Genomic DNA, 23,253 nt, shown 5'->3' with positions numbered 1-23,253 from the left:
AGGACGGCAACCTACCATGCATAGACAAATGTCCCAACGGAACGCAACAGCCAAACTATCAAGGAATGACCTAATGCCAAAAGAGGCGGTTGAGAGGTGAACCTGTCGATAGTGTTGTTGGCACACGTGTGTCAACCACAGGCAAGTTCCCGTTCATGTTGATGTATGGTCGACTACACGCCTGTCTCCGGAAGAACTAGGCGAGGAAAGGAGAGCGTGAGAAAAATTGGCAGCTTTTCAGAATCATGAAATAAATGGGCTGGAATCGCGGAGGTTGGACAGTCGGTGGCAAGGATCTTTAGTCGGTATTGGCTGTCAAGGGAACGTCTAGACAATCCAAGACAGTCGAGAACCGAGATAAGTAATTAGGTGCCAGTGTGTGAACGGGTACAGTGCGCTGGAATATGTGCCAAATGAACCAGCCGACGCAGCTTACCTCATTGAGGTATCAATGACGCGCATGCAAACTTCTCAAGTGGGTGTGCAACGGCGTATGCTAAATGATGAAACGTAGTGGCAAAGTGGCCTGAAGTCCTGTCCCTGTATCTGATGGAAGGTTGAGGTGGATATTATTGAACCGTTTTGCAGCTTTCGTTCATCACTTTTAAACATTTAAACGACGTCCGTGAATGCTCAGAAAAACGCTTGAGAATGTTGACTTTCTCAAATGCTATCTTCAAGTGGAGTTTTTACTTTCGTGTCCGATAGCTTATAGCGTCCGTCCGTGTTTATTAGTAAACAACTGCGCACCCAAAGGCACTCTATTTCATTAGTAGCTCGGGTACTGTCTCTGGTTTGTGGCTGATGGTTTGTTCGCCGAGGTGGGCAATTAGTTTGCGAACGTGTCGTCACTAATCAAGAGGACATCAACGTGCACCCAACCGCTCACTGATAATGTCTCCCCGGTTTGTGACGAAACGCTTGCAAGCTAATCCACAAGTTCGGTGAAAAGATCAAGATCCACCTGATCAACTGGTATTCAAAAGGAGCCTCCGAAATCAGGTAGAACAACAAATTATTGTTAAGACCCGCTGATAAACTGGGTGCTGATAGTCTTTGGCCAAGTCTGCGCAAGCAGTTTAGTTTTTATCTGTTTCTTCCTACCACGGCGAAGCAGTCAACACGAATATTCAGTTTGACCCTACGGATATGAACTAGGTACAACGTTTAACCATCGCGCCTTGTAAAAAGACAGCTTGTGTGCTAAAATTCAAGTCGGTTTTCATCTGAGGCACATCTGCCTTACCGAGTTTGAGTTACAAGTCGAATTCCTGGCCAACCATGTTCGTTCGGTGCCATGGACAATTCAAACAACATAAGCGCTATTGCAACGGTAGTTCCGAGCAAATTGATTGTCCTTACTTTTGTATCTTGTTCGCTCAGCTCACGTACCCGTATATGCGCACCATACGCGTGACCGACAATCGTCCTCCACGTAATCCTGAGTGCTCATCTTATCCACACGCTGTTCACAGGATGAGCGTTGAAAATAAAGTGCGTCAACGGTGTCCATCCGTTTCAGTGCTCGTTCCTTTTGGCTTCGTCATATATGTCGTACTGGGTGAATCATGCCTGGTGTACTTCTGATTCTGTATGCTGTTTGTGTAATGATAAGTTCAGTTGAACAATATCTGATGTTGTCGATGCTGTCGTTCATGTGGTGTCACCAGTTTTTACTCTCGTTTTTCTCATGCTTCCTTCACCGGTTTACAATGAAATCACAATATTTTAGGGCGTATGTCTAAGTTGTCCCTTTTTTCATTACTCGAGCGCATAATTATGTCTCTGATATCAAGATACCGAAACACAATAACATCAGAGTGCGAATGTACTGTTGAAAAGTTTTTCTCCATCGATCTGTTCCTCAGTTCACATGACCTAGTTGCTCGCAGACCGGTGATCCAATCAGGTTTTTGACGTGACGGGCCAAATAACACTCCCATAGGATTGATAGGGGTACGTTTGTTTGACCCATGTGAGGTAACCTCTCCGAATAGCTTAAATTGCATTACTCTCTCCAACCAGCCATACAATGTTACACTTGTGAATCTGAGCCATTCTGCGGTTAGTCCTTGATACAGTCGGGATTTTTCTATCAGTCATCATAGAAGAAAGTGTGTTACTCTTCCGTGCACCTAAGTGTAGAGGATTTTTCATCTCTGAAGCTACTGTGGCGACGGATTCTGCAACTTTCTGGTGTCGGCTGATAGGTAGCTTGACAAATGGTTCGGAACACATGTGTCATGCTGTGCAAACATCATAGCAACACCATTTTGAGCTTTATGGAGCCATCCCTACTACGAAGCTCTAAGCGTTACCATTTGAAGAATATCGTAAGGCAGACTCCAATAATCAGTGAAGCCTGTGGCCCAGTTCCATTTGACAATCCATACATTAGACAACACGCCTCGTTTAGCTCGACCACCCGTTTGTGCACAATGAATTTCATTCAAAAGCCCTCCCCCCCCCAGTACAACTACAGTGTTTGATTCACTCAGTACCTCAACCTCAATCTTTCAGTGAGATTGTGCTTAGCCTCAGTACATTTGCCCCGTGTCTGCTATCCAATCACTTTGATCGTGAAACCGCGACAGCGTAATACCATTGCGAGTTGAAGTATCACCGTGATCGTATGGATCTCGGAGCTAAAATACGGATACCGTCTGGCGATTGATGTAAGCTAGCGTAAAGCAGCCTGAATCCGTAGGTCGCCGTCGTCAACCACCACCCAAATGCCAACGCGAATAGCACAGTGTCGTCCCACTAGGTTCCAGAGTGGAGGAAGATGCTGGGGTGGGTATTGTATTGAGCGAACGAGCGGAAAAGTCTCCATTTGAGAGGATACCCGTTGATAGTCGCATCTGCACCGTTCGTTTGGCAACATCTGTGAAATAATCTAGAGGAACGGAGGTCCACTGCACCCTGTTTATTGTGTCTAGTTACGCCCCAACTGACTGCAGCTCTTAATCTATGATGCTCTAAATGATCTTTTACAACGGAGTAAAAGCTGCTGGTGACACGGACCTCCAGGTGGCTAGATGAAGCGCTATGGAGGCCCGAGTGGGTGTTCGTCTTGGATTAGACACGAGACGCACGGACAACGGAGATCGCCTGCTTCAGATGTGCTCCGATCACGGGCTGTTCCTTTGTTTTGCGAATTTCCGTAACAGTGTACATCGCTTGACAATGTGGTGCCCACCAACAAAGCAGCCCCGAATCCAAGTGGACAAAATCGCTGTCAGTTATTGGTGGTGAGGGTCTATCGTTGCTTGCCGCCCCTTCTAAAACACCAGCGTACACTTATGCACCAGGTGCGCCACACACTTGTATGCTGCTACTTTTCATTGAGCTTTTCCGGTCTACGCAAAACGTTCATCCTGCTTAGCCATTGAGGAGATAGTCGACCAAAAATCAAACGAAACTTCCAAAATTGGATCCTCGAACGCCTGCCAGATCGTCCTGTCAGATGTCAACGGCCACTGGGAACAGATATCCAGAGTGCTACTCAGAGCTGCAACTCCCGCATGCGGTACAACCCAAGCAAACGCATCCGAGCATGATGTCTTTGACAGAACTGTGACTTCACTGGAGGCCCGGCNGCTGACCGCACCATAGTTTTTCCTGACACGTCATCCGGCGCCAGGTGAACCTGAGTGTCCGTCACTGATCCTTCGTTATCTTACGACAGAACACGAATCCTTGACCCATGCGTACCAAGCAGGATTTCGACAGGTTATAGGCTTCGTCGACCACATCTTCGCACTCTGTCATGCGTTAGAGAAACGCCATATGTACGGATGACAATCTTGGTATTATTTGATTTCAAGGGTACGCTCGATTCTGTTGATCGGTCAGTGCTCTTGAAACACTTGCTCAACAGGGTACGCCCCGTAAGTTTGTGAACATAATCCGGTCCCTACATTCACATACTTCTGGGCGTGTGAGAGTGTATTTTTAGCTCTCCCAATGCTTCCCCACAAAAAGTGGTGTCCGACATGGATGTCCAATGCCCAAATTCTTGTTGAACTTTGTCACTGATGAAGTATTAAGGCGAACGCTGAAAGGTCTTTGAAACCATGATATTCTTATTGTTGCTGTTGAGAACGTTGCTCATTTTTAAAGCGGGTGCCCATAGTGTCTGTGGCAGTCACAAGGGTTACAGCGTAACCTTCTCTGTAACCAGACCCTTTGCGTCACATATTATGGATCTGTGCGTTAAGACAAGATCTGAGAACGGTAAGAAGAATTCCGGTCGGGAAGGGGCTATGTGAACCGCGTCGTCGCACTTCGTCCAGTGTTAGCGAGCGGCATGCATATAGGTGTTCCCTGGTTTTACGAGTGCGTTTGCCTCACTCGTTCGGTCTGCTTCTGTAAGAATGCTGGCTGGCGTTATCCTGTTTACCTCTTCCTATCATGAGGCTTTTTTCTAATAAGTCGAGGTGGCTTGACCCCAGTGAAGCACCGTTTTCCGATGTTGCTTTCATTGATGGTTGTGGTGAATCCGTGTGGGTTCGGCACTTACCTATCGCTTTCAGAATCGGAACTATCCGAAATTCGGGCTTGCAATAAATGGGGACGAGGAGCAGATGGATTTCGACCGTAGTAGATAAAACGCAAACGATAGTCACAGTCATTCTACAATCCATCAAAGCACTGCCTGCTAGATGGCAGGACGTAGTGAGTTCTGCTGAAGATGGCATCCGATTACACAGCGAGTGCGTCGAAACTGGAATGCACTTTGAATACCAATTGGGCGTATGGCGAGTTCAGCAACTATTATTGTCCAACCATGAAATATAAAGGTGTTGTGTTTGAATGCAGTGCACCAATCGTAAAGAAAGATGGACAAAGGAACAAGCGGAGAAGAGCAATATTGGCTTGAGTAAACAGCCTCATTAGCATGATCTGGATGTCTTAGCTTGTTACTGACATGAAGAAGAGAATGTTTTCCGCGGTTAAAATTGCCGTTATAGTTGGGGAGCAAATTCTGCAAGGAGGAATTGTCGTTTGTCAATGTTGGATAGGTGTCAGTTTCGTAGCATTTATCTCACAAAGACGTGGTGATTACGCCACCACATCTAGTCTTCGGATTAACCGGCTCACATAACGGACTCATCCGGGATTTTTAGGTAGTCGGGCCAACTGGAATGTGTGAAGACGGTTCTATCTTGTGTAAGGTTCAAAATTAAGGACGGAAATCACAAATTTTGTTCAAAAGAAAGTAGTATGATACTTTGTAGTTTGTATTTTGGTGCAGATTGTGCTGAATGTTGTATTTTGTTAGTCAATGCTAAAGAAGTTCCTTGTGAAGTTTTCACTCGTGCATATTACCTGGTTTGGTCCTATGGCTGAGTGAAGTTATTACGAATTCGTGCATTTTCAAAAGTTTGTATGGATTCACTAATTGTCTTCAGGTGTTAAGTTACAAGTAACACTTAGCCATAGTCACACTGCACACGTTCTGTTTTCCTTTTTAACCTATTTCGTACCATTTTTCTGCGCTGCTTCATCTGCTGTGTTGTCAGTTGTACGGGCTCATCCTCTTCTGTCCATCCATTCTGTCTACTAACACTCGCTCAGTATATGCCGCCTTCAGTTAACGAAGCTGTGTGTTCCTAGGAGCGGCATGATTAATTTGCTAAAATGGGCGCACAATGACTGGAGTGAGTTTGACCGATTGTCTACTCTTTACAATTATCTGTCTTACGTTTTTCCTAGATGAGAAGTCAGACCATCGTAGAGGATTTCCGCGTGTGGGATCCTATGTCCTCACGCTCAATCGCCACGGTATGCCCACAAGCGCTGGATCATCTCCGAGATGCACTCACGGCCTTACCACTCCCTGCGCCGATGTACAGAACAAGTTCTGCATGTTCAGAGTCTTCAGATAGCACGAATTCACAGCATGTCACGTCTGCTAGTCTCCGCTTGGAGACTGCGTTTTCTTCACTCGGATGCCTTGCAGCCACCTGCCTGGCGGACAAGTGAGTCCTATTTTTTACTCATGGATGATTTACTGTGTGAAGTACTTCACCAGTCAGTGCCATGTTTGGCACATTGTGGTCTGTATGTAATTATGAACGCTGGATGAGCGATGCGGGAACGAAGCGGTTTTGGGGTAGTGAGTACATCGTATCGACTGATATGCACATTGGTTGCCGAAGCGCATGTCATGAGATCGGTTCGGGTTGAATAATGCTGAAGTGTTGAGAGGTCCGTCTATCAGGTGGGTTGGATTCCGTTTTCAGAGCTATCTGTCACCTAGATCTGTACTTGTTGATCCTCGCGCAGCATACGTTTGAGCTAGGCATGTGTGTAACTTGGACATACAGTTACCGATGTGCAAATTACAAGGAATAAAACGGGATGGTTTAGGAAAAAGATAGTTCTACTGCCCAAATTGAGTTTTAATACTTTCTTCCTGATTGTGCATGGTACGTGGCCCTACTGTCAGCTTCAGACGCATTTCCTTTGTAGCCCAAATCATAGGTTTTTGGTTGGATCATCCGATGTCTATAAGCCGCTCCATTTTACTTTGGTTGATCCTATGAGCGGCTTTTTTCCGTGCCGTCTCGCAGTTTTAATGATTCATCGGTCGTAAGAGTACAACCTATGTTAACTCACATGGGGATGCGGTGAAACTTGCCAGAGGTTTGTATGGCAGCCACTGAACTCCCCTCTTCCAAGAGCGATGTTCTGGACGTAACTGTCGTGCATCAGAAGCCTGACAGTAGACTATAACAATGAAGTGCAACTTTTCGTGGCAACTCATCGCCAGTTATAAACAGTGTACAGGCTGTACAGTGGTTATAGCTGTCACAATTTCGTTCATTAGAGTAGGAGGCTGCGAATTGAAGGGGATAGTTGGTGTCCGTTTCGTCCTAATTCGGGTCAGGTGTTGATCGTGTGCACATTTCATTATGCATGGGGAAATACAAACTGATGTGGAACCGTTCCCCTTGTCCACTGGTTTCCACCCTTGTTAGCGAGACTGGTCAAATGGATTGGATGCTGTTCCCCTCAGTAACGTACGAAAAGGCCTTTCAGACTCGAACGCAGACTTGGACTAGTCCAGAAAACACTCAAAAAGTTCGCTCCATATGATTTGATCATGAATGTTTTGGTTCTTCATCGTAGATCCCAGAAAATCCGAAGCCACCCGGATCCAGGTATCAGTATTTCTATCTAACAAATGTCACAACAGCACCACAGTCATGGATTGGCTTCTGTGAGCAAACACTCCACTATTGGATACCAATGAAAGTCTGCTGCACCCGACCTTGCGCTCATCACCGACATGTCAGTGGTCGCCTGTGGGTAGTTCAATAAGTCGCCATTATAACACAGTTTGATGCAGTCATAGAGAAGAATAATTCATCAAACAGACTTTAGGCTGTAGCCATCCAGAATCCGAATATCAAAGAGCGAAGTCGTCGGCATGTTTTAACAGCTTAATCGGTACAGCCAATCAAAATTAAACGATATTTGTGCTACACGGAAGTGCAAAAGTAAATTATTGTCTGAGTTCTTGATACTACAAGTGTAAACAAAAATAACCAGCTGGTCAACCAAAAGATAAAGCACAATGGTGGTTCAAACACTCAAAGGTTGTAGGACAACGCATGTAACGATAGAATTTCTTCTCTCCCGAGATGAAATGTTACTCAAAAAGCGAATAAGCGAGCTGGTGTGTTCAGCATTGGTCCTGGAGGCCATATTACAAATGTCAGGGCAACCTTCAGCGGAAAAGTTTTGTTTCAGATCCATGTTTATTCTCGAAGAGTATCCATTCTCAGATTTGAAAGATGAACTTCGGTAACTTTGAGAAGCTTGCCCGTTACAAAGAAGAGCGTTCAGAAGAATTAAATGCTGCACGTGTAAAGCGCATGCCAAGCCGTGAGGCGGAATTATTTAGTTTATTTAGTATTGTTTACATCACCACAGGGTCAGGTCCAAGAAGAGCTATGTCGTCTGCGTACTCGATGTCTGTGAGCGCACTCCACGGGGGCACTTCGACCTCACAGGCATTAGAGGCTGATAGTAAGTCTTCCATGACTATATTGATGACGATGTTGAAGAGAAAAAGTGAGAGGGCAACCCTGTATGACATCTGTGGATGTGGTGAACTCAGACGGGAGCTTCCCGTAGAGCTTTATACGACCACAGAAGTTAGCGTACAGCGTCTTAAGGAGGGTCAAGGATTTATGGGGGGCACCTTTGCTCCGCAGACACTGCCAATGTGCCTGACGGTCAACAGAGTCAAAAGCAGCTTTGATATCAAGGAACACAACCATTGTTGGCCGCTAGAAGCATTGTCGCTGTTCAGGAATGTGTCGGAGGGTGAGGAATTGATCGATGTAACCTCTTGCAGGACAGAACCCAGCTTGGTTCTCACGGGTCTGTTTCTCCCTGTGTTCAGTCAACCTTCTAAGGGTAAGACCAGAGAGTACCTTCTATGTCACGGCTGCCAGGCTGATGCCACGGTGGTTTTCTCACAGCGTTAGCGTCTCTCTTTGAAGACAGGAGTAACTGTCGACATGCACCATCCTGCAGGCATTTTCTGCGAACTCCATATTGCACCAATGAATTTCGTTAGATAGGTCACGAGATATTCTCCGACTTCTTTGACTGGACACAGACCATCCAGTTCTGGTGGTTTGTCACGTTTCGCCACCTTATTTCCTTTTCCGGCGGGCGGTTAAGATTTACATTCCATTCACCCGTACGCACTATCTCCACAGGCTATTATAGGAAGCCGGCTAAGCTGTTCTTCCTAGTCGATGTTTTCGTGAGTGAATTAACCAGCCGCCATTTTCACGTATAATTTCACTGGCTGTCTCTTTCCTAAGGCCAGCTGATTTTGTCAGGTGATGTAGAGCATTGCTGTTTACGGTAGCAAGAACCTTCTCCATTTCATGGGCTTTCGATGTCCACCTTAGATTATTCACTGTTTGCCGTTTGAAGGATATCCATGCATCGTCGTCCTTGTTGCCCACTGGTATGGATTTCCTGCCATCAATCAGTAATGGGGATATCGATGGGGGCAGAATGCCTCAGTGGTTAAGAGCGCGAATTTGCTGACCGGGAGGTCCGTTGTTCGAACTCGACCTCTGCACACCAACTTCCCTATCTAGGCTTGTGCAGCTTGGCAGTATCCCAGCCTTCGGGCTTCCTTCGGATGGCATATCAGCTAGGCACCGAGAGGGTGCTACGGCTGAACTACTTTCGATTTTAGGTATATCAGTGGTATCCTGTGGTCATTTGGTCGTATTGGAGAAGTCAGACAGACAGCGATGAACTGTGTTAGCAAAGCCCCTTCCACATGTTTCCATGCTTAATCAACGTACTCGCTACCATTACAGCGTTGGCTTACTGTAGATAGTAGTTGAGCTGGTTCGGATCGACAGTGTAGAGATATAGTAGTTCCTCGAAGGTGGTGGATTGGCATGTTTCTTGCAGACTTGCGAGGATATGAAGGAAAAAAATCGTCAAGCGTACCCGCCGCATGACGTGATCTGAATCAGGTTGTTTGTCCCGAAGGAACGGCAGCTCTGAGTTGTGGCTTTCATTGGTGGCTTATCCATATGGGTCCATGGTTGATTTGCCGTTGGTGGCTGCCAGGTCGTTTGATGGGAACGTGTATACTGAAAGTTTGTAATGCTCAGAAACGGTTCATGATCGGCACACAACTATGGGAGTCTTTCTCCGTTGTCTGTGAGACGAGCACCGACTTCGAGTCGACCGCCCAGATGGGAATTCATGGAGCTCAGACGGCCGACTTGGACATTCATATCGCCCGCAAGGATCACGGTGTCAGTGCTTCTTCCTCGACGGTCAAGTCCAGATGGCTCTGCATAAAACTCCGTGTCAGTATGCAGTCCGACACTGCAGCCCGACTCAGCTCTGGGGCTGAGTGCAACTCCCACGTAACGTATTCCACGACTCATCGCTTTTGGATCACTGGGCACATGGATGGAGGAATGTCAAAGGGCGTTTTGAGATGCTTAACCACTCTTGGGTCTGACCCACAGGGCAGTTGGGACTATGGTTTTTTCGGGGGACCCTTCCCGAAGCCGATAACTCAATAGTCTGATTTGCTCGGATGCAGGGGCCCGGCCCAACACGGAGGCACAGAGGGTGGGGCATTAGTGTCTCACTCCCGATCTGGTGGCACACATCAGATGCCTTTCGAGCAGCAACAGAATCTTTGGCTTTAAAAGTATTCCGACCGTGTTGAATAATGCAGACGTCGCTTACCGCAGTTTCCCGTGATATCAAGTGTAAAATTATCAAACCGTCATGACGGTTCGAGATACGTGGGAACTGATCACCAAAATTCAGCTACGAACAGGTACGTTTGTCACCCGATATCCGTGATAATGTCTTCGATTTTCATCATGGTTGGGAGTGGAGGTTACTGAAGTAGCATGGGGTGTGGATAATGATAAAATAATCGTTCAGCTGTAGCACCTTTTTGATGCCTACATGCCATGCCACCTGAGATACTGTCAGGTTGCCCAAGCCTAGACGGGGGGAGTCCAGAGGCAGAAGTCGGGTTCGAACCACGGACCTTCCGGTCAGTAAATTCGCGCTCAAACCACTGGTACATCCCGTCCCACGGGGTGTGGACTTTGGTAATAGGGTTGAATCTACTGATTTCCCCACATCAGTGCACTCGATATTTCTCCTACTAGCTTCTTGTTACCTTACCCTTGCATTCTCCCTCGTTTTAGTCACTTCTCTACTGGTCGAGATCAACATGGGGTCGATCTGGACGCTGCTCGTGACTTGCAGCAACAATTATTCCGGCAGTTGCAGCCCAAGAACTTGCGTCGTCTCATCGAAAAACTGATGGATGGTGTGCTAAATGTTGCCCGACCAAATTACCCTAGCATCGAATGCCTTCGTGGTTTAATGGTACTTGCTGTGTCAGACCTGCTTAATACGCCGCGCGCCCCAGATCGGCCTGTTTCCCATGACAGCAGCCACAGTGATATTTCAGCGCCTATTGACAAACATCCTCTGAGTGATTCGGACTGGAATGAATCCGGAGAAGCTGGCCCTTTTCTCGTGAAATTAGCTGGACTCCCTAATCCTGGAATGGTTTTGCACGGTTTCACCTTGGCTATCAATCAATTGGAACCTGCTCCTTCAAAAATCATTGGTAGATGTTCCCTTGTTTTGACTATATCATTGTGAGCTATCAGTCCACATATTCCTGTTGTGTCTCTAAAGCGTGTTTTGTTAGTATTTTCACAGTTTTATGCCCAATCTCAGGTGCCCCATCAGTGTACTGATAGAGTTAGCAGTGGAAGTTCTTACTGCTTTGCAGTATTCGTGTACTATTGTGTGATATTCAATGAGTAGCAAGGAAGGTTCAAGAGGGCGCGTGAGAATGTTAAGTTTCCAAAGAATATTTGCAGATAAGATATTTGCTTTCTTGTCTAATGACTTGGTAACTCCTTAGTTCGTGTTTACTAATAAATGACTTCTCAGCGTAAAGTTTTCCTCCTTTCACCCGTATTTTTGGCAAACTCATCAGAAATTTCCACCTGAGGTGCAGTATGAGGAGAGTTAGACGTTTCGTCCCACAAGTGAAGTACCGAGAAGACATTTACAGCTGCCTGGTTATCAGCAGTGCGCACTTGACAAATCTCTATGTAGATGCGATACCACGACCTCCCGGTCAGTGACCAGACAATGAACAGGCTTTCCGGCCTAGGCTGATTTCAGTTCTGGAGCAAAATTGCTTTCGCTGCCTCCGAATCCCTTCATGCTATCCGATAAACCATAATAAGTTCAGGAGGAAGAATAATCCACAAGGTTCGTGAACCTTTGTGTCAAAACTCGTCATTCGAGGAGCCAGTCAGCACGTGATATGAATTCCCTGATAGAAGAATCCGTGTTGCTATGTCCCACCTAAGTGCGAATTAGTAAACCTACTGATAAGTGATCGAACAGTTTAGTCTTCGACTAATAGCCGAGGAGTTACCTGTTGAAGTCTTCACTGAGATTCGTGACGCACATAGTGCAATGATTTCAAGCACTTCTTGTTGACTTTTATGCATAGATTGGCTTTACTTGCAGGACAAAAGTTTGATAGAAATTTCAGCTACCTTTTTGCAAAAAAAGCCAGTTGAACTGAACAGGGTTTTTGGTCACTGGGCCTTTTCCTAATGACGAATAGTTCCCGCTTTCTGATAGGAGTCGTGGTAGTTCCTCTTGCATATTTTCTCTTAATGTGAGGTTCGATTAACGGAAGACGTCCAACAGTATGCTCAAAGTGTGTCAGAATCTCCTTTTTTCGAGAGTGCTTGTGGCGTGTGCTGCAAAATGTGGCATTATGCATGTGACCTTTAGATGATCTGCACCCAGGACAGAAGCCCATACGCTGCAACGACAACGATGTTTGAGGTGACTTTCATTATCAAAAGCTATTCAGCCTACCAAGTAACCAAGTAATCCTTAAAGGGACCTTTCGGTGGAGTTCAAATTAACCTCATGTTACTAATCTAACATTATGTCCAAAATTCACACATGGACTGGTTTCTGCAGTGTTCTGTGCCTAGTACATTGATGTTGGATCATGTAGATCAGTCCAAAAGGTATTCTTTCCCTGTCTGACTGGGGAGGTTATCGTGTCGGAAGTCTTACTTGCCTTTGGAGGGTATTTATGTTGTCCGTGATGCCTTCGATTAACTGTGTACTTCTTGTTATGGGCAAGGCGCAGAAAGCCCGATTTGCTTGTTCATCGCTCTTTAAGATGAGTATTATAGTTTTGGATGAAAGAATGTCAGTGATGATGATTTATGTTTATTTCGCTACGTATACGTTTTCTCATTTTTGTTAGATCGGTGGTTCGCCAGAGTGCAGCCTCGTTACTTCAAAAAACTCGTCACAGTAAGTTTCAACAGACCACACCAATTTGTGACAGTTTTTCCGTGATCAAACGGAACTTTTGCTGTACGATCTCCACGTAGATTCAACTTTTTCGGATGTTTAACATATCTACAGCCACGTTTCTAAGGTGAACTTAGTTCGTCGAGGCATGCTGTTTCATATGTTCGATCTTTGTGACAACTGAATTCCTCACTCTGAAAACAGTTTTCAGGACCCCACCCGTATCGTAGCTCTTCAACACTAATGCCCCCCCGCACTATACAAAGAAGACACTGACTATGCTGGTAGGAAGTCAATGCATATTTATTTTAGCGTGATAAATAGTTCTTGTGTGTGGTTAGAATCCCATGCCTTTAACACTATCCTCGTTTATCCAGGAAAGAATCTCCAAGCATGCATGACTTACAACACTATGGGTGATCATATTCTAGTGTGTATCTTCTGAACCACATGTCTGTGTTGCTTAATCCACCGAACTGTTTGGTATCACCTGCAACTCACATCAGATTCCTTCTGTTAAACCTCACTTTCCCGATTGAAAAAGACCGATTCGCTAATTAGTGTAGTGTATTGTGCCTCATTAAGATGATATTTTCTTGGACTTCTCGTCCACCGTTCAACTTAGAGCATCCAAGCTCTCCATACTGAATAGTTGATTAGTTTGGGTTGTATAAAATCGCAAAACGTCACTTAGATTCCTTCCGAGTGAATGAATGCTTCGAAGACTGATTTATTCAGCCACTGACCAACCCTGACGTGAACTCGGTATAGAGGCGTATGGCGTCTTTGCACAGAGATGCTCCAAAATTACGCATGGTGCTTGTGGTCGTACTTAAGACTCAGTGGTGGGGTAGACTTTAAATTTGAACAGAACCACAGCTAATTTAGACTAAGTGGAGGGTAGCATGTAAATAACGCTGTCACTGGTAATTGAGGGGGGCTCTTAGGTGCATCCAGAGACGTGGAAATGAACGGCAGATGTGCTGCGACCAAATGGGCTGCTAGGGATTTTGATGAAGGATACACGGGCCAATCTGGTATTGATTCCGAAAGAAAAACAAAAAATCAGCCCAGCATGTGCCTTTCGAGGCGAAGCTGAAGTTCACAAGTGTATTCAACTAAGTAACTAGTACATTGGGTGTGGAAAAGTTCCTCAATCTGCATTACTGAGTCACCTTTGACCCCCCCCCCCCCCGCGTAGTCTCTTCCGGGGGGTGGGGGGGTGTCTTGATGATGTTCTGGTCAAGACCCTCTTCAGAAGCAAGCATTTGGCATTTCCAGTTGCAAACGTGGCACTTCAACCGGGAAAGCCGACGTTCAACACCTAGCATCATGATATTGCTTTTGACAAAGTATTCTCGCTCCGGGTCTGGTCTTATTTAGGCGAATATCGATTTTCTGCGTTTCTGCTTTTCACTTTATTCTGAGATCCATTGATGCCAAGCCAACTGAAAAATGGTTCATTTTTTTCGTCTTCAGCCCATTCCATATTTCCTCTTCGAAGTTCGCAAATTCTTTCCACTTCTCGAGGTTAAGAGACAGAAGCTGCTAACCGGGAAATCCGTGCTTCGAACCACGCCTCATCCTCACGTTTGCTCCTATTTAGACCTAGACAATCTCCCATTTTAAATGCACCATAACTATGCGCCGGAAGTTTTCTCAACTCTGTGAACCCTCTTTGCCTACCTCCCATACTTTGAGTTCTGGTGTCACCCACTTCTTCGCCGTTGTGTCTGAAACTAAAAGCCGCCTTTCTGTTTTCCAGAATTTGAATAATCACATTGTGTACATACTTAACATGCAACCTGCAACCGCCGATTATGAGGTAAGCCCTGTTCCTATGGGAATTCATTATACACTATGAGTTTCATTTATTTCGAGCTTGTGACGTCATCTTTTCATCTCCACCCAACCCTGCATTGATTTCCACTCGCATAACATTTAGAAGCGTATTATTCCCGCCCTCGTTAAACCAATGCCACTCATGCACGTTCTATGGATGCTCACAAGATATCTCCAGATAGTCATGAGTTTGTGTCCGCATTTGAGTTCGTTAAGCTCTTATCAGGAGCGCATCAATAGAGCGCTCCCAATGTTTTGCACAAGACTCAACAGTACCTGGGATGCCTTTTCGTCACTTGCTGCCTGATTCCCTCTATCAAGCACTTGAGAGGTTGAAATTGACCCGATGTATTATGCTTCATGTCTAACAACGACCAGCATCTAGTGACAACCTTTTATGCTCTTCGATCGTCAGAACCTGTTAGGTCTTATCACATGCGACCTGAATCTTCAACCTGCGTTTTTAGTATGCTTCCTTTTATGCAGCATACTGGGGGGTGTAACAGAGAGGCTGCGATTGGGTCATCAATGTCAAAGACGTCACTTGTAGTAATTTCATCTCTCTCGACCCGCTTCGCTTAATTTACAGGGTGCTGAACTCACCGCCACTGCGTATTTACAACTTTCTCGGTTCTTTCGCCACAGATTGGTTTCAGTGGTATGTTGCTGTGAGCTTGGTATAGCTGGTCTTATCAGTTGACTCCTGAGCGCCGCTGAGTTTACATTACCTTCATTTTTTCCTCATGCCATTTGAAACGCTTTAGCGCCGATCCAAAGAAGAAGGTGTCCGAAGTTCTCTGGAACTGATGAAGCGCTTGTATCGGGTTAGTTATCTTGTGTGCTCACTGTTTCGTTTAGTCTAACGTACTTCATCCTGTACAATGTCTTTATCTTACTAATTTTGTAATGTTCGGACTGCTTTGTTCACCTTTATAAATCCATATATACTTCCTGGGACTATCGCAGTTACCAGCCATGGACAACCACGGCCAACCGTAACTTTTTCCTCAATGTTTATATTGATGGAGATGAGTTATCTCACTCCCCCTACTACCAGAGGGCCTTGTTGTTGGTTAGATGTAAACATGTTGTCGGTGGCTCCATTACATTTTCTCACCTCGTAATACTTGAGTCAATCCATTTTCTCATCTTATTCACACTACCAGTTTACACAACCGACGGTCATGGTTTGGTATATGGGGATTTAAATATCCCCGATTTCGTAGCCTGCCACCTTAACCGAAGATGCCGGCTAACCACTGTTGGTCTGTTCATACGTACTCCCTAATGTATCAAACTGTACTTCAAAGGCCAAACAAACGATTTTTTCCCGTATCGCATTCACCGAGTTTTGCTTTGCACTCAATTTGGTTTGAGTATGGTCATGCATACGTGCTCGTGCTGTCACAGACAAGTAGACACTCTAGCAAACATGCCTTTGAATACACTTGTACCAAAACTGATCGGAATCCTTGTGCACATTCCAGGGCAGAGATTGCAACTCAAGGATAAAGCTATGGCCATTCATCCCTCTAAGACACGCCCAGTGGCTCATTAATCAACATCTGTTCACGCCCTGTTTTACTAACTGCGGCCAGATCCCATGACACTTTCAATGTTTTCACCATAGGGAGAGGTTCATTTCGTGCTTAGGATAGGATGTAGCATAGCAAAACAAAGTTACAGTGGAATTTCTATGCCTTACTACCTGGGGTCTAAGTGTTTCACGGTGCATACGGCTCGAACAGCCCGTATCCACCTACATTAGTTAACGTCCCGTCACTGTTTCTTTAGACAAGCTTTGGAGTTATGCTGGAGTGCCAGTAAACTGCTCCGTCGATGTAGTCGTAATCTGCAACGTCACTCAACCGTTTGGGTTTCAGTACGATTCAAGGAACCTCTTGTTGTTTGCCTAGACGCTCAGAGCTTTTGCCAAAATAGATCTTGATTATCTTACTTTGCTTTCCTCTTAACTAGAAGCCATTGCTCAATGAGCTTGTCGTAGTAAATCACCGGAATGCACGAACCCTCGTTTTACTGGCGCATTGCGTTCACATCACCCAAATCTCACAAACGGCGTAATTGTTCTTCCATATTCCAGATCAATGAATCAAGGCAACCACCCATATCGTATGTCAGTTTCTACATCCCTATCGTCCGAGAAAAAGTTAACATCGACAGCTCTTTTGTTAGCTGGTTACGCGAGCGTGAATCTGGCGGCATGGTAAGCAATTTCTCACTCAAAAATTCCGTCGTTGTACGGTGTTTTCTCTTGTGTTTTATTGGTACTATGATAATCCCTATCTTGGGTTGTTGGCTAATTACACTGTATCTCTGACGCCATGTGGCATGCAGTAATCAAGCAGCGGGTAACGTGGTAGAATGCTGTTTCTGTGCAACTGGACATTTATCATTTCGCTGTACACGGATGTCATAAAGTTTTGAAGCTGTGGGGTGTACCTGTCCAATTCATTTTTAATCCGGTTTTGGAGTCACGATTTATATGTCAGTCCACCTCTACGTGTCAGCCAAGAACCAGCTCATTGTTTCTCATTTCCCGGGAACAGGGTAATGCTGGAAGCACAACCATTCTTTTGAAGGAGGGAGGACGTTGACTTTTTTTCGTAATAAGACAGCTACTTATCAAAGGTGATTGGGCTGTCTGCTACTGCCTTCTGGACGCCTCTAATCCAGATGTCCTCATCCGGGAAGATGCCCGTTTGAAACAAGTTTCCTACTACATATACAAGTCGAGAACTGGTCATCATTTCCATCTACAACATTTGTGAACTGGAATTGTTCTGTTCGTTTGACGTTCTGATGGTTGACGTCCGACCTAGTGACTTAACCAGTGTAACTGATGGAGTTCGGCCAGTAGCTAGTCTGTGTATATTTTCCTTCAAAAAAGCCCACTCGACGCCCCCGCATTCCTGTTGATCCGCTGTTCCCAACGAATTTTGAAGGAGGAGGACGTTGACTTTTTTTCGTAATAAGACAGCTACTTATCAAAGGTGATTGGGCTGTCTGCTACTGCCTTCTGGACGCCTCTAATCCAGATGTCCTCATCCGGGAAGATGCCCGTTTGAAACAAGTTTCCTACTACATATACAAGTCGAGAACTGGTCATCATTTCCATCTACAACATTTGTGAACTGGAATTGTTCTGTTCGTTTGACGTTCTGATGGTTGACGTCCGACCTAGTGACTTAACCAGTGTAACTGATGGAGTTCGGCCAGTAGCTAGTCTGTGTATATTTTCCTTCAAAAAAGCCCACTCGACGCCCCCGCATTCCTGTTGATCCGCTGTTCCCAACGAATTCAAGTAATGCTTTGGAAACATCAATGTTCGATCACCAAGTATTTCATCTTCTGCCCTTATTGGCCATCTCAGAGGTTAACGCAGCTGCCCGGGTCGACACATTCACTGACCATCTTAGTAGTTCACATGGAATGTTGAAGGTTAGCTTAGACCCATCCAGTTTTACTGTGCCACGTTTTACACTTTATTTAAACTCAGTTGTGCAGTGGAATGTGTTTAAAAACGATTAACTGCATTCTTGACGGATGTGGTTTACAGTGTTGTCGGTTTCTTTGAGGAAGCACCTGGTGGTCACATATGTTCCCTCAGCGCCAGGAGCAAGCAAAGAATATCCGACTAACTTATCAGTAACAAATCTTTAAAGGTGGAGTCGCTGTCTATGGTCTTTTCGATGTTTTGAACTCAGCGTGACAATCGATTTTACCAGATTTTGTTTAGGATACCCGAAGGGTAACCAATACTGGTATGGTATCTCCGCAAGGAACAGTGACGGTGCTCAAGCACTCGTTGCAAGGTGCACGGTTGCCCAAGAGTATGCCGGTTTGTTCGCCAGACAGCAATTTGGAAGCTGCACCCATTTGGCTGATGTGACAAGAATTTTCAAAGGGGTTTTCACGTACGTCTTGTAGATCGGAATCACAGCGGAAGAGTTCAGTTGCACTGACATCCTCTCGTCGTTAAGCATTACTTCTACTAAGTTTATCATGTAGTGTTTCGCCGCCTTTGACAATTATGTGGAATGGATCGCATGTTTTTGTGCCTGAGGCTTATGGTGTCTGGTAGATGTGTTCATATTCCATTCCGGATGGCATGTTTTCTCCAAAGTTTGTTTTGAAGGAGGCCTGTCATTCGTTGTGGGTTTTACTGTTCAACGTGACTTTCACTTTTGGAAACCTGTTTTATGCTCCGTTTCCGGAGTTCCACTACCACGGGCACTCTGCCATGTTTTGTAGTTGTTACTGTTTGGTGCTTGTTGTCACTGTGTTTTTATCTCACGACAGTCAGCTACTGGCATAATTCTTCTGACATCCATGATAGATTCCGAATTTGATTTTCGGCGAGCTCGAGCTTAGAGCTTCTAAATCCGTAAGCATGACTACCTTCACGTTGGACAAGTTTGTATTCAAGCTAGTCATTTCACCAGTTCATAACATGTTTCGGACTACGTAATATTTATTGTCTCTCTAGTAGAAGATCCCAACCGTTAGCTCCATAACATGACGTTGCAAAATGGAAGCAGTTATCACCAAACTTAGTGTCCTAATGTCTTTCATTTTTCTACTTCTGGCCCATGTGATTTTCGCATATCATCGGCTGGTGTACTCTCACTTCCTAACTGGTCTTCTGGCTAAGGTTTGTCTGTCATCGTTTGCTTTGTTTCGCTTTGGATGAAATACAGGTGAATACTAGATCCGCTCGGCTGGTGACATTTTACTTGGACTTGCTTCTCACTAGTCTGCTTTTGGTCCCTTTCTTGAAACAAGCTTTCGAACTGAACCTCCACCCCTTCTTCCTTTTCACTCTTCTCTAGAACATCCCTTCCTAAAGCGCCAACATTTGCAGGTAGAATATGACTTGGCCGCTTGTGCCGACTTAGAACAGCCTATCATGAGTACATGACTGTTCATCATCGTTGGTGCGATAATCACTGACATCTTGTTAGCCACCCGAATCCGCTCTTCGAGACTTATTCGATCAATTTGGACATTCAAAACGCCTGCTTAAGTCACACCATCAGCGTGTTTTTTATCGCATCTGTTATACCCTATTTCAATGGACGTAGTTTTTTCAGCCTAGTGACTAGTCTGTCGAAGCATCGCTGACAAGTATACGAAATAAGTGGCGTCGACTTGCGCTATACTTAAGTGAACCAGTCGTGTGAAATCTGCAAAGATGGCAATTCACTGGAATCCATTTTAGTGTATAATTTCTAAATCTGGAGCAGAGTGCAGCTTTCATATGGTGTTTACCATGGCTACCCTATCATAGTCGTCATCCACCCGAGGAATGGATTGGACTTTTAGTGGCTGAGATGGATGTTGAGGCACTGTGATCCCCTGATCAGTGTGAACATTGAGGCATTGTGTAAAACAAGGTTGCGGGATGAGTTCATCTCGTGCACTCCCCCCACGAACAGCACAAGATGTATGTTACCGTGAAGCCTACAACATTTATGTAAGTCTCAAACAGCGTGAACAACCATGACAGTCTCCTAGTGACCCTTAGATCTTTTCGAGACCAGGGGAAAGAGGTAGGACGATTAATCAATATGGCCTTAACCAATTCCTCTCTCTGTGGCCGCCTAGTTTGTGATTTCGCCGTAGCGAACCCTTTAGGACCATCCCCAGCGGAAATTTTTGTGGCCAAACTTGAGGAGTCGGCAGAAACCAACAGGTCCCTCGCAAACAGTGAGACAGTTTGGACATCTGCTGTCTGCTTTTAACGCCTGTGAATTTGAACAGGACAACAGACTTGCATTTTGAACATTTTCATTGTCAGAAGTACTGTTGGTACTATGTCTCATTTCGTGTATTGGCAACTTACGTGGACTGGACGATATCTATACATCATGGGTTTCTGTCCGTCATGTTACAGCCGTGTGCTTACTTTCCTCCATAGAGCTAGCCAGCTCTGTACCTCTGATACACTCACGGAGGAAACTGAATGGCTGAAAGATGTACTGCGGTCCAATAACCACCCTCATCCCTTCACAAAAGAACACCGAAAGTACCGTTCACATAACCGAAGAAAGATTTACGGTGGTCATGCTTTTAGCTTATCCGAGCGGACACCTAACTTATCCCTACCGGGACTTAATACACAGCACACGAAGGGACATGCACGGACAACGACACTGTTGCCAATCATATCGCCGACTTCAGCTTCATCTCCTACTCATTGAATTTGTCAATTCACCTCCAGTTTCGGTGATGTGTATATCCGTGGAACTTACAGAGTATCGAGCAAATGAGCACGTGCCCAAAAAACTTCATACCACGTCAACTGACCCTAACCCAACGCTGATCGAATTTGGGGTCAAATCATGGGCCGTGTAATCGACACAGGACATTTTTCGACGGAGCAGACAGCCGTATTGATTAATCCTGACCTCTGTACTAAGAAGCATCTAAAGGCCTCTCAGGGGGCCTTGGTTTTATTGATCGGTCATGTTTTAGACTTATACGAATGTTGTAAGGCGCACTCTGTTTTATGTATCTTAGGCTGAGATGGGTGTCCCGGAAGGCACTTTCGGAAACGTAGCTCGCGTCGACTTATAATGAATGTAAATACCAATCCTATATCCGATTAAACGTAGAATATAGACAGTGGAAGCCTCAATGCTAAATGGCTTTGCTTTATTTTGCTGCGCGATGCAGGGGATTCAGGACAATATTCAGGCGTCCAGTGGTCCTGTCCAAAACTGACCACCTGGCACATGAGACTCGTGGGTATAGGTATACTTAGTAATAACTGGAAAACTGAACTGTGGTCGCCGGTGACCCCTCCCCAATAGAGGGGAGAATTCGGAATTTTAGTTCACTTGGTTCTCAGGGGTTAGCCTTAAGCTAAGAACTATCTAGTACTACATACGACCGTTCACAGTTGGTTGTTTGAAGTCGCATGGAGCCTTTGGTATGGTCTTTTGTTTCTGCCATATTTGATGGTCTCAGTCAACTATCGGTCGATCGATATGCACAGCTTTTCACAAGCCTTTACTTCCTAGTCCCTTTTCTCACCTGGCATCATCGTTCATTCTCGCCTGAAACATCTCAGCATTTGTGGGTATCCTTCGTGACACGGTTTCTTGTAGTACAAGGTCTCGGGGCCGTCTGCCTGCTGTTGCTTAACCGTGTTTGAATCTACTAAAACGAAGTTCTAGCCAACGTATATGACCTGCAAGAATCACTGCAATACTTAGGTCCAGATGCAATTTATGGTGTACTTTTCTAACCGCAGTCTTATAAGGAAGTAAGCTACAAGTTTGTGGGCACATTGTTCAGCGGGTTTTGCTTCAGGTTGCGCCGTTTTCTGGTTGGGCATACAGTTTACCTCCAGCAACTCGCTTTTATTTTCTTCTGATGCCTTGTTCCTGTTCTTTTATGTTCATATTCGCGGTAGATTATTTGGCATGGAGAGCCGTCATCTAAAGATGCGTACAGTTCTACACTCGAAATCATCAAGGATTATTTTGCAACTACAACATCTGCACCAAAAACGGTAGGTTTTGGGTACCTACCAACCCAACTAACCGTAATCAGGACTTGAACTGTAAAGAGCTGTCTGATTGGGTATCAGAACCAGTGCCAATCGGGCGACAGTCCACGCAAGGCATTTACTCCTTCTAATCAAATAAAGCGATATTCAACTACCAGAAACTAAGTAAAATAGCGCCATCTTTCCTCAGATTAACGTTTGCAGTTTATTAAGCTCACTGAGATTTATAAATCCTAAAAAGAAAAGTTTCACCTCACTTAACTTGTCTCACATGAGATGGATGTCATTGTAAGAAGCTGATGCGGCCGGTTGCTACTTTTTCGCCACCGGCTAAATGACTTACGATCGAGTGGTCTTATAATAATACGGGTTTTTAGTGTATAAAGGATTCTGTGGGTACATTCGACTGGTCACTTGAACACCACTCTGATTATAAGGGCTTATACCATGGTCACGGTTAACTTGGTGCATTCAGTTGAGTATATAGGGGTAAGAAGAACAAAAGACATGGAGTTGATGCTCAACTTCGACAGAGGACAATTTTTATCTGAGTACACGACTTACTACCTACTCAGTTATCCTGTGGGAGGACGTTTAGAAAACTCCGCTACGAACTGTGGTTCACTCTTTTCCGTGCCAGGAGACGAGCCGTAGATTCACTGAAATGTCTACCTAATTCATATTGGTAGGCGCATTCGACTCGGTTGATCGGTCTGGTGGAGAAAATCGATCTGGAATATGCAGACGACATCGTTCTCATGTTCGAATAGGAGGAAAAGTCGCAAGTATTCTTGGACGAACTGACCTGACCAATCCCGTCCTTTGGTATGCACTTTGCACCCACAAAGTGTAAGGTCATGCTTGTGGACGTGCAGTCACTGAACACGCACCTTACAATCCAGGGAGAGGTACTGGAAGTTGTGGAGCGTTTTACGTATCTTGGAAGTTGTATTAGTTCTGATTGCAGTGTGACAGAT

The 23,253-nt window shown here is 45.2% G+C and overlaps 1 protein-coding gene across 1 annotated transcript in view; it reads left to right on the top strand.

Moving 5' to 3' along the window:
- T265_14454 (hypothetical protein) overlaps nucleotides 1-23,253 on the top strand; it is a gene marked incomplete at both ends in the record, with an annotated part of 57,152 nt that overhangs the window by 9,765 nt on the left and 24,134 nt on the right. Inside the window, 7 exons of the mRNA XM_009173693.1 lie at nucleotides 5,719-5,984; nucleotides 10,734-11,164; nucleotides 12,851-12,900; nucleotides 14,666-14,725; nucleotides 15,507-15,566; nucleotides 16,844-16,966; nucleotides 22,181-22,279. Of these exons, the coding sequence (XP_009171957.1) occupies nucleotides 5,719-5,984; nucleotides 10,734-11,164; nucleotides 12,851-12,900; nucleotides 14,666-14,725; nucleotides 15,507-15,566; nucleotides 16,844-16,966; nucleotides 22,181-22,279 (1,089 nt within the window). The remainder of the gene's footprint in view (nucleotides 1-5,718; nucleotides 5,985-10,733; nucleotides 11,165-12,850; nucleotides 12,901-14,665; nucleotides 14,726-15,506; nucleotides 15,567-16,843; nucleotides 16,967-22,180; nucleotides 22,280-23,253) is intronic.

The sequence above is a fragment of the Opisthorchis viverrini genome (assembly GCF_000715545.1).
Source record: "Opisthorchis viverrini unplaced genomic scaffold opera_v5_193, whole genome shotgun sequence".
NCBI lineage: Eukaryota > Metazoa > Platyhelminthes > Trematoda > Opisthorchiida > Opisthorchiidae > Opisthorchis > Opisthorchis viverrini.
This window is presented reverse-complemented; position numbering and strand designations above follow the sequence as displayed.